The sequence below is a fragment of the Zea mays genome, chromosome 8, assembly GCF_902167145.1.
Source record: "Zea mays cultivar B73 chromosome 8, Zm-B73-REFERENCE-NAM-5.0, whole genome shotgun sequence".
Taxonomy (NCBI): Eukaryota; Viridiplantae; Streptophyta; class Magnoliopsida; order Poales; family Poaceae; genus Zea; species Zea mays.
Genome location: NC_050103.1, coordinates 146,747,875 through 146,759,026, shown reverse-complemented (window position 1 = coordinate 146,759,026; position 11,152 = coordinate 146,747,875). Strand labels below are relative to the sequence as shown.

Genomic DNA, 11,152 nt, shown 5'->3' with positions numbered 1-11,152 from the left:
GGTCTGTAGTATAATATGATAAGTAAAACATGTGTATTCCCTCTGCTATACCTTCTTACTTCACTGTCATTTTCTACTAAGACCTTTGGCTCTTGGCACACAAGTCAAACTCATCACTGATATCTTGCACGATTTATTTGATTTTATTTTTGAAATTGACCTCTGCACCCACAAAGATACATTCGTTTTTATGATTCCATATCCACCATGCTACCAAATGATCAACAAATTAAATCCCCTATGATATTCTTGAGACCTTGGTTCCCCTTTCATACGAGTTAGACACACACTTCTTGTATTTTTTTGTAAGTTTACAGATGTTATGTAGCCTTTTGAACATTTATTATAAAACTATGTTCATGATTTGTTGTGTGATCACAAACAACTCTGGGAGTCAAGGACTACGCCACTACCGAGAGCTCTGGGAGGGATATTGCTGGCCAACGGCGGCCAGGCGATCGCCTCCATGGCATGGAAGCTTGAGGGGTCATGTCCATTAGGGAGAGTGGAGGAGATCCGATGAGTCCATTCTCTAGAGTCCAGACTCCAGACTAGGATAGAATAAGGCTGAGGCATCCAGTTTCATCAATTCATCACGTCAGTTACCAGGCGCACGCCACATGGCTGATTACCAAGGTGGGCCTTTCCTATCCTCTTCACACCTTTCTTGAGGCAGTGTCAATCTTTAAATAATCTCGACATATATCTTCTCCTTTCATTTTCTATGCTAGAGTTACCTTCATTCGATATATTTTTTCCTTTTATTTATCTTTGCTTCAAACAAATATATTATTTTCTAAAGTACTGACTTTTTGTGTCCTGTAAAAGTAAAACCTATTTGAATAGTCAAATCTTAGTTGTATCTATAACAAGATGAAAGTGGTGGCAGCCAAGATGAAAGTGGTGGTGGCCGCATCAAAGGAGAAGGTGCAACAAGACGAACCGAAAGGTGAAAAGATTTCTTTTCCCAAATCAACTTGCATCTACCTGTGATTGTTTGTGAACAAGTTTTTTATGCTAATTTTTTATGTAGCTGCTATCTCAGATGTGAAATGTGACAACCCAAAAGAGGAGGGCAATGTGCAGCAAACCAAAAGGTTAGAGGATTTCACTTCCTCAATTTCTTTGGTTACACTGTTTGTTTGATGCTGATTTTGTTATCATGTAGTTGTTGCCTCAAATGTGAAATGTGATGACCTAGAGCAGGAGGAAGATTCCAATAAAAATGGGGAACTGGAGGAGTGTAACAAATGTGTAATTTATTTTTTCCACTCTATATGCTATCTTAGAAGTTTCAAAAGTTCCTTGTTTGTGCGTAATTCAAAATTTACTATTAGTCATTGTTCCTGAACAACCCTTGATTTTATTTCTTGAATGTGCACCTGATTCGTCTAATGGAATCATGGAACCACATGTTGTGCTACTATTTTGGTTAAGAATTACAATGATCTTAAGGCATTTGTTTTGTATGTTGTCTCTTAATTTTGTCTACTTTTTATATTTCATTTTCCATCTGTATTGTTGTGTGCTTATTACAAAATGAAAAATGTATGATACCAACCATTAATATTTTAGGACTCACTAAGCAAAGCCAAAGATAAGTGTTTGAACAACTATCCATCTACCTATGTGATATATAAAACCTGTAACAACGCTTCATCTATGTAATCGTTGTGCACTAAAATTTATCGAATAATTTGTACGCCGTCGCAACGCACGGGTACATACCTAGTAATTTCATAAGAGTTTAGCCCTTTCAGAAGAAAAGTTTACGTCCATATGTAAAAGTCTTTTGTTTATGAAAATCTGGTCTGGGCCCGGCCCATGTGTATACTTTTAGAAATCCTGTCGCCGATCCCTCTTGCTTCCCGTCGTCCTCGTCCCAAGTTCCAACCCCGTGGGCCGCTACATCGCCAAACCCTAACTAGGTTTTTTTCAAGCCTCCCCTTCCCTACCCTCGCCCCCCATGGATCCGTTTTCCAAGAAGCGCAAGCCCGACGACAACGGCGCCGTCACTGCTTCTCCCGCCGGTGGGGCTGCCACGCTGGGTCTCACCCGCGAGGACGTCCTCCGCCTCCTCGAGCCGCTCTCCCGGGACCAGCTTGCGGACATCGCGGCCGCCGCTGCACTCGTCTCGGCGCACGCGCTCGATGCCGTGCGCGCAGCCGCCGACCGCGACCCGGCCCTGCGCAAGCTCTTCATTCGGGGGCTCGGGTGGGAGACCACATCCGACTCGCTCCGCGCCATCTTCTCCGCCTACGGTGACCTGGAGGAGGCCGTCGTCATCACTGACAAATCCACGGGGCGGTCCAAGGGCTACGGCTTCGTCACCTTCCGCCACGCCGATTCCGCCGTCCTCGCACTCAAGGAGCCATCCAAGAAGATCGACGGTCGCATGACTGTCACGCAGCTCGCCGCCGCCGGCTCGGCAGGCGGGCCGTCCGTTGGGGCTCCCGGCAGTGGCGGTGCTCCTGTGGCTGATGTGTCGCTCCGGAAGATCTTCGTTGGGAACGTCCCTGCAGACATGTCGTCGGAGCGTCTCCTTGCGCACTTTGCCTCCTACGGCGAGATTGAGGAGGGGCCGCTGGGATTTGACAAGCAGACGGGCAAGTTCCGGGGCTTTGCACTTTTCGTATATAAGACACCTGAGGGTGCGCAGGCCTCCCTGGTGGACTCGGTGAAGGTAATTGATAGCCACCAGCTTGTATGCAAGCTTGCCATAGATGGGAAGAAGGGGAAGCAGGGGCAATCACAGCAATCTGGACCTGGCAACCAGCAGCAGCAACAGCAACAGCAGATGCTGCCGGGTGGTCCGCAGGAAATTCAGGGAGGCCTGGGGCTTGGTTCACAAATGGGAGCACAGTATGGTGGCCCTGGGAGTGGTATGCCTTCGTTTGGTTTTGGTGGCGTTGGCGGTGGGTTTGGGGGTCCAAACCCTTATGCTAACATGCCATCTTCCATGGGTGGAGGAGGCGCAGGTGGGTTAGGGTCGGTGGGAGGCCAGGTGCCCACTGGGTTGGCTGGTGCTGGTGGATTTGGGCCTGGGGGATTGGGTGGTGGCTCATTTGGGGGATCATCTCAGTTTGGTGCTGCTGGGATGGGGGCATATGGTGGCCTTGGAATGGGTGGAGGCTCCATGTACCGCATGCAACAGGGAGCAGGTGGGCTGCCTGCAGGCGCATTTGGTGAAGGAGGAAACTACCCTCTTCCAGGTTCTGGTTTCCGAGGCCACGACCCTCAAGGTGGAATGTCTCCTCCTGGGCCAGGTGGCAGGGCTCCTCCTATGTATCCCAACGTGCCACCTTATTTCTAAGGTAATCATTTACACCGCTTCCATATGTTCTTAATTTTATTTATAGCTTAATTACTGTTCCAGTATGATGCTTTGAAACCTGGATGTGTTGTGGAACATGCATTGATTGATAGATGATTTTCTTTAGCTTCTCTTGGATGAATTTGAGTACTTGACTAATGTATTTGCCAATTATGTTGGTAGAGTTCTTTTTTCTTTGCTTTTGATGATGGGAAATCAAATATTTTCATTGATTAAGTTCAAATGATTTGTAAGCGATTTAAGGCCTTTGTGGCACTAACTAGTGATCGGCTGATTAGTGTTTACTTATCCCGATTTTATTGGTTTTCTTGGTCACTGAAGTCAAATTCTTTCACTGAAGTTCTGATGATGCTTTGTATAAGACTTGAGATAATTACAGTATTAATGCAGTTGATTGCTGGGCATAGTTTCAAGGTTGTTAACTGTGAATGTGTCAACGTAATAGACCTTAGATTCCATACTGTAGTTGCCATTATTTCATAATGTGTTCTCCTGCTCTGGAACTTTTTCTTTGGTGTATGGGTCTATCATTGGATTTGCCTTGGTAGTGTGGAAGGTACTCTAAGCATAGCTTAACTCTTTGGTGGTCAGTGTCTGAGGCAACACCCATCATTTTCCATGGAGTTTCTTTTGTTGTTCATGTGACAAATTTATTCATTCGCCCTTGTTACTTGCGCATGTGCCTGTTGGATTCTAATTTGTTGTCTTATCTTGTTGCTTGGGATCATCAAGATTTGTTATTCTTGGTAGATTTTATCATGATGATGACCGATAATGTGTATCTGCCTTGGCTATTTACTTGATCTTAGTATATCACTTGCTAATATGTACTTGATGCTAGATGTTTGTTGACATCTGAGATTTGAGATTGGTATGATGACTAGTTTAGGTTTACGTTGCATATTGGTTGCTTTGTCAACTGATGCATTTGAATCTTCTTCACTAGTTTGCAAGTCCTTTTCATTTGCATTCTTTCCTTACTCATTCTTATCATGGATTATTCATTGTTATTAGTGGTGTGTAAAATAACTTTATTTTATGTACTTTGTGGTGTGTAAAATAAACCAACCTACTCATTGCATATACCATGCAAGTATTGGCACTGCTGTTTTTCAGTATTCGTGTACTTGGGCATGAACATTGGCAAAATTTTGTGATGGAACCCCATGCTCGAGGCGTTGATCCCAAAGATTTTCTTTTCTTGTTCTATACTACAAAGTTACTAGTTGCATACACCTAAATCTTAAATTTGTATTAGAATGCTTAGAATTGTTCTTTTGTGGTCTAAGTTTTGCTGTGATGTTATGGATGATGACGGCTTCATAAGCTTTTCTAAAGTTATGTCTTTCTTCTATTAACATTGTACATATATCATGGCCAATGCAATATGCTTAAAAAATCTAACCTTGGTGCACTGTCCATTGTGCTTTCTTTTTGACTGGAGAAGATTCATGTTATTTTTTGAACTTCTTTGAATATTTTTTTTATATCATCATAAATAGGGTTTGACCCAAGTTTTAGTGATTAGATGTATTTAATTGTGCTGAAATAATATTTTGCAATCCTCTTTCTGAACCAAATAATTATGCGATATATTTGCACTTAAAGGTTTGCAAGTTCAGTGTGAAGTTATTATAACTGTTACACTTGATATTGCATACCCTGAAAAATATAGTCTGTAAGTTCAATAGTTTATATGCTTAATAATGCATTGAGTATCATATATCTATTTTCTAATTCTGCATTATATATATTTTGTACTTGTATATGTGCTCAGCTGAATTATTGATTGAATTCTAGTGAATGTGTGACTCAGGTGTGTGACAACTCTTGGGAGCATATCCTTTGAAATGGTTGTGCTGAATTCAGAAGTGTTGTCTGCTTACATGGATGCCTTGCATATTCTGGCTACTTCTGATCTGGAATGGAATGTGGAATGAGTTTGCACTCGCAGTTTCCCTTATTAAGGGATACATGAAGCTAGGTAGTTGTGATAATGCTTAGCCGTGATAATGCTTCACATGTACTTTCTTATGAGTCATGACTGCTTTGCAGTTTCATTTTCTATATAGATAAGTGAAGTTGCATTAAGTGTGTGTTGTGTTGATTATTGTCGTATTATCCTATGAAACCCCTTTATTTTCATGGTATGATGATGTGTTTAATCTTATGGATTTCTATTTGTCTTGTCTATCTGTTGATACTCTTGGTGAGCGATTGGTGACTGTAATGCAGTTTATCTCTTTCTTTAGAATTTATATATTGTCTTATATCTTCCTTGAGACACAGATAGCTAATTATAATTAATATGGTTATTGTCAGATTAGAAATCTGAACAACTGCTAATCTTTTGTATTTTTTTCTTGAGTCAACGTGACCTTTTTAGATTTTGGGTGGTAGCTGGAGATTTCAGCTATTGAAACCTGAAGATGGTTTGGAATTTTGTGTTTACCTGTATTTGTCATTAGGCCGTCTGCAGCATTCTACCCAAGGTATGGGGATAGATAAGCTGCTGGAGATAGCCTTATTAGTTAAACAATTGTTATTAGTATTTTGTATTTATATTTTATATATAGGTGAATGTGATCTGCTGGGTCCTAACAAGTTTAGGAAAAGCTTTCTTGTTTGTTTTTTGAAGTCAGGTTTGGCATTTCTTGCTATGAAATTTTTATTTTGTGTTGTGGAGGGGTTAGTTTTGCTTTGGAAGTTATAGTGACTGGATTGTAATATGGAGGGTTTGTGATGCTGTTTGCTGTCTGGGTCAGTGGTGTTGTCATTGGTGATAGTCGAAATTGTAATTTGTTCTGTCCTGCTATGCAACTTAATATAGATTTTGTCAAGATACATAGTAATGTGTCAATTTTGATCGGATGTTTGGAATAGATAGAGTATAATTACTATCTAGAGAGGCTAACAGAAACACAGGTCTAACCATGTATTATGTCTAGATATATAGTAAAAGCTATGAATCTAAGAAAGGACAGATGTCTGATGTAGTGGCGAGAGCTGTCTCAGTCAATATCCTGGGTTTGAATGAGCCTATCAGCATCTAGGGGAAGGCTTGTCAGTTTATCCCTTCCGGGAGCCATGGGTCTGCTCTCTTTTATGCACCTTAAAAAAGAGGTTAGAATAACTTATATTTTGGAATGGAGTTGATTGTTTATTCGATTTGAACCATTGAGGTGCTATTTTCCCCCTGCGATAAGAATTGTGCTGTATTGGTACTCCCTACGTCCCAAAATAGTATTCGTTTTAGCTCTTGGGTTTTATATCTACATTCAAATTCAAATGGATGATTATGCATTTAGAGACATAAAATACATACATCAATCATTAATTACCTAAAATGGTTTTTAATTTGGGACAGAGGCAGGTTAGTCGATTTGAGCCATTGAGTGCATTTTCTCTCCCCGCGAGCCTGCGATAAGAACTGCCTTATTGATCCTAGTGGTATATGTTCGTCGATGTAAATTTGTATCTATGTTCTTCAATGTAAATGTTTACCAATGTTGCAATGTATGTATATTGTGATTCTTTGCGGTAATGTCTGTGTATCATGTTTCTCTGTTTGTACAGCCCTCCGTTTTGATTGATTTGCCATTCACTCTGTAACATGATAATGATAAACTACTGTCCAAAAAATGACCTCACCTTAGTAGAAATACATGAATGATGAACAATTGAAAACACCCGAGCTTTTTATGTACTGGGGAGAGGTCTAATTAGGAAGTTGAACAAAAGCATGTTCCATGTATCAGGTAGCCCTGGTAGGCACCAGTGGCTGCAGTCACTGTATGTGAGTGGTTGTTGCCGTTGCTCTTTGCTAAGTGGTTTTCCTTCGTGAGTGATGGTGTAAATTGATGGGTGTGCATCAATTCGGAGTTCTGAGAGGCGAGTGATGTTCATATATACAATAGGCGTTTTCATCCTCTTGATGTTTTTCTCGATGATGTCTATCAAACTTTGTGGAAACCATGGAGCGATGTTCCCCCTGGAGATAGGAGCCGTTTGGTTGTAGCACCAATTTACGCTGCACGATAGAAGGAATGTAGTAAGTTGACTAATGTAGTTGGATTGAATGTTTGTTGTTCGAGATATGGACCTCTTGTGTTCAGGTGAGACACTTCGGAAGAAAACTCGAGTTCTGCTAGGGTCTATATTGTAGTCGATCCACCTAGCCCAGGTCCTCAGTGCTCCATCGAAGGCTTCCTCACCTGCCATCTGCACCGTCTTTCCGCCCCACTCGAGATGATCCCACCTGCATGCTGATCGATAAGCTGTGGCAAATGGAATTTGGCATTCTGAAGAGCATATGTGTTACTCACGCCCTGAGCTTGCCGGTGTGAGTCCACCAGTGACCGGTGTTGAAGATGAGGACGTCAGCACCGAGCGTCCGCTGCAGCATTGGCGGCAGCTGGTCCAGCTCGAGTGCCTTGGTCTTGTTGTCTTTTGTTTCGAGCTTCACGAGGAAGGGGCTCCAGAAGAACTCCACGGAGCAATTATAATCCTGTTTTTATTTTTGAAATTTGGTAGTGTAATAAAAAAGTAGTGAACATTAGGGTTGTAGCATGCTCAAGAAATTTGAAAACATCTTGAAGTTATCTCAAGAACATCTACAACACCCGAAAATCAGTGGCGCCATATTTTGGGAACCTACACGCACAAGCCACAGCTCACGCGGTTTGACTCTTCCACTACTAGGTTCACATGACCGAATTATGGACTGATTAGGTTTAATAGGTTGACATATGGACTAAAGTTTACTCTGAGGAACCATACGGAACTTAAGTTTCACTGTGCAGATACATATATTTATATAAAAAATGACGTTATCATATTCTTATTGCAAAAAATATAAATACAATTATGTCCACGTTCAATGGTCGCCCTACTTTTTGGAATTTCGAGGAGTATTTTGTTAGAACCATGCTTATTTTGAAATACGGTAGCATTGTCCCATGTGGATTAGAATTTGAATGTATTTTGATTTATTATGGATTTAAACCGACTTAATACCACCCAATTCATATGGACTAACGGTGAAACGAAAGCCCTGGGCTAGTTTGGGTATTCTAGTATTGACCTAAATCTATATATATTGAGGCAGATAGATGTGTAAATTAAACTAATTTATACTCTAATCTACCTTAATATACGTGGATTGGGGTAAATACTAGAGTACCCAAATAAAATCTTAAGAACTTTTGCTTTGAAGTGGATTGAGAGAGATTGGAGGGGATTAAATCTCCTCTTATATAAATTTATATAGAAGAAGATTAAATCCCCTTCAATTCCCTAAATCCATCTGTAACCGAACGAAGCCAAGTGCGTTCGACACACGAGGATCTGAGTAGCAGGTTGGTCAACAGTAACTAAACGACATGATATCATGTGTATACAAATAGCGTGGTCGCGCAAAGGCAGTCAGGCAGGCACTTACCATGGCGCGGAAGATCATGTACTCGGAGCCAGCGTCGTCGATGAGGCGCGTCCGCAACCGGTCCGGCACTGCCGCGTAGAGGATGCAGGCGAGCGACTCCCACATGTTGCGGTTCAGCGAGTCGCCCACCAGCACCAGCCGCTTGTCCCGGCACAGCTCCAGGGCCTCCGCGCCGCCCAGCCTGTGGAACACGGCGAGAAGGCGGACCGGCCGGCATGGATGCCCGAGTTAGGGATATAATATGATGCACTGTACAGTTGTCCAAACGAATGCTTGTAACCTCGTGGTGCCGCCGCAGCCCCTGGGCTGCCACCGCCACCGCTCGTAGCCGGAGTCCGGGCGCCCGTTCCGGCGGCACGCCACCTGGTCGCTCAGGAACGGGCACTCTGCCGCGTCGTACAGCGGGTACCCCGCCGCGTCCTCCACCCACTCTCCGTCGAATAGGTCGCACTGGGCGTCCTCGTCGCCGTCCCCCCATCCTTCCTCGGACGGCGCCGGGGCCGGTGAAGGCGGTCCAGCGTCGGCGTCGTCGTCGTCGTCCGGGCTCCAGTCAGCAGGGCCGCCGGCTGATGGTGAGACGGCGTCTGGCGCCGGTGGCGCAGCACGGTACGAGCCGCGGCGGGCGAGCGGTGGCGGCGCCGGGGCCTCCTCCTTCTGCTGCACCCTGGAGAATGGGTCCCACGACGCCGCCGCGCGCGACTGGAACGGCCGGTAGACGGCGGCGGCGAGGAGGATGCCGGCGGAGAGGAGGAAGAGGCAGGCGAGTGCGCACATGGAGCCGGAAGCTGGTGGCTTCATGGGGTGATCCGCCATTATTGGTTAGCTGTAGGCGGCGAGCCCGCTAGTGGAGTGACTGACTGACTGGAGTATGGAGTCCTGGGCAGGGTGATTACATAGCGAGACGGGAGTGACGGACTGGCCGGGGACCAGCAGGAGAGCGCGGGGACGGACGGCGAGCGAGGCGTGGAGGAGCCGCGGTGCGCTGTGCTGGGAGGTTTTGGTTGGGCGCCCTGGCCGGGTTTGGTGGGGAGGGGTTGGGGTTTTGGTCGGGACTTGGGATTGGGACGACCCATATGTGTGCGCCGCTGCTGCTGTTATCTATGCGCTACACCGTCTGTATATGTACACACTCTTGTGTTGTCACGTGACTGAGTGATAGTAGGTAGCTTAATTAGTCAATAGTTAAGGCCAGAGACATGTATACCCCGGTGTAAAACACTGTTTACACTGCAGAGTAGGGAAAGAACTCCGCTCGGCCAGCTTAAAGATGAGGCTCGGATTAGTTCGAAGTTGGCTCGCAAGGGTTAGCTAGCCACATCTTGTTAAATACTTTCTTACCCTCAAGCACCATCTCTCGCCTTCTTAATCACGGGTGCTCGTGCTAGAAGAGACCGTTGCAACTTGCACGCGAATTAAATATTCTAGCTAGTGCCCCCCTTGGCACACATCAAAGTGGCCTGCACGTACGCATATGCCTACGCCTACCTAGCTAGCCGGTTGTTTGAGAAAGGTACGTACGTACTTTAGGCCGATCTGAATGGGCTCAATAGTTTGTGTTACTTACGAACTCTCACGCTCCGTTTCGCAGCGGACAGCATGCTGCTGCCTGTGCTGTGCAGTGCGGCCAACGTGGGCGTGGGGGTGCCTTGCCTCGCTCCAGCTCGCCAACACGAGGACGGACACGTATTGGATCGGAGAGGAAAGCTAGCGATGATGGGACACTGGAAGAAGCTAGCTGGTGGGACACTGGATGGATGATGGAGCCTCCACTGACAGCGAGATCGAGTCCATGCATGATTGTATCGCGTCGCGTAAAGAACCGGTAACGTTCTGGCTCGCAGGATGACGCGCGCAATGAGGATGCCGGGCCGGGCCTGTGGGAGGTGTGTGCGATCCGGGGCACGGAAATGATTTGCACGCTTGAGGGGGTGTCGGAGCTTTGAATACGTCCCCCCATTCGTGTCGAGCCGAATCCGGGCGCGGGTTTCCCATGGGCCGATGGAGAAGATGTGTTAGCAGCCACCGTGTGTGACGGCGTCGCGAGGTAGAAGAAGGGTAGGAACAGAGGGTTTTTGGGTGGAGGAAAGTAGCTACTCAGTACAGAATACGAAATGTAACAATACTATGTTCTTTCCTGTCACACCCACGCACACTCTCGCCTATTACAGCCGCCACTCTGGGCCGGTATAACGGACATTGGGCCTTCTCTCTCGACGGCTCATTGGATCCGTGTCCACTATCTCAGCTGCCTTCTCGACGGGTGCTGTTGAGGTGCTGACATCCCCTGCTTGAGTTGGCGCTTGCCCCCAAGCGCCAGCATCTGGAAACGTCGACTTCAGGGCTTCGACATCCTCCCAGGTCGCCAAGGTGGCGTCGAG

At 45.4% G+C, this 11,152-nt stretch overlaps 2 protein-coding genes and 1 long non-coding RNA gene across 6 annotated transcripts; 2 read left to right on the top strand and 1 right to left on the bottom strand.

The window, feature by feature from the left end:
- Window positions 1-405: 405 nt before the first annotated feature.
- Window positions 406-1,456, top strand: LOC103636064 (uncharacterized). The gene is made up of 4 exons (XR_002264472.2): window positions 406-636; window positions 890-949; window positions 1,034-1,097; window positions 1,169-1,456. It is a non-coding gene; the product is annotated as an uncharacterized lncRNA (long non-coding RNA).
- A 379-nt stretch (window positions 1,457-1,835) lies between these two features.
- On the top strand, window positions 1,836-7,963 carry LOC100382178 (UBP1-associated protein 2C). 3 transcript variants are annotated; one of them, XM_008656984.4, is made up of 2 exons: window positions 1,836-3,314; window positions 6,702-7,963. In XM_008656984.4, the coding sequence occupies exon 1, from the start codon at window positions 1,967-1,969 to the stop codon at window positions 3,311-3,313; it is 1,347 nt and encodes a 448-aa protein (XP_008655206.1). In that variant the 5' UTR covers window positions 1,836-1,966; the 3' UTR covers window position 3,314; window positions 6,702-7,963. The 3 variants fall into 3 exon arrangements, with proteins under 3 accessions (XP_008655206.1, XP_008655205.1, NP_001168409.1); XM_008656983.4 differs by lacking the exon at window positions 6,702-7,963 and adding an exon at window positions 5,135-5,516; NM_001174938.1 differs by lacking the exon at window positions 6,702-7,963 and adding an exon at window positions 5,151-5,423 and having other exon boundaries at window positions 1,906-3,314.
- LOC100274334 (putative DUF231 domain containing family protein) lies at window positions 5,146-10,018 on the bottom strand. 2 transcript variants are annotated; one of them, NM_001148695.1, is made up of 5 exons: window positions 9,055-9,662; window positions 8,775-8,955; window positions 7,660-7,841; window positions 7,437-7,592; window positions 7,017-7,364 (listed from the first exon to the last, which is right to left on the bottom strand). In NM_001148695.1, the coding sequence occupies exons 1-5, from the start codon at window positions 9,585-9,587 to the stop codon at window positions 7,034-7,036; spliced, it is 1,383 nt and encodes a 460-aa protein (NP_001142167.1). In that variant the 5' UTR covers window positions 9,588-9,662; the 3' UTR covers window positions 7,017-7,033. The 2 variants fall into 2 exon arrangements, with proteins under 2 accessions (XP_008654642.1, NP_001142167.1); XM_008656420.4 differs by having other exon boundaries at window positions 5,146-7,592; window positions 9,055-10,018.
- Between the last annotated feature and the right edge of the window lie 1,134 nt (window positions 10,019-11,152).

Coding starts and splice junctions, on each gene's coding strand:
- LOC100382178 (XM_008656984.4), top strand. CDS start 1,967: ATGGATCCGTTTTCCAAGAAGCGCAAGCCCGACGACAACGGCGCCGTC.
- LOC100274334 (XM_008656420.4), bottom strand. CDS start 9,587: ATGGCGGATCACCCCATGAAGCCACCAGCTTCCGGCTCCATGTGCGCA. Junction 8,956..9,054: donor GGCTGCGGCGGCACCACGAG/GTTACAAGCATT, acceptor CGTGTTCCACAG/GCTGGGCGGCGCGGAGGCCC. Junction 7,593..7,659: donor CACACCGGCAAGCTCAGGGC/GTGAGTAACACA, acceptor ATCAGCATGCAG/GTGGGATCATCTCGAGTGGG.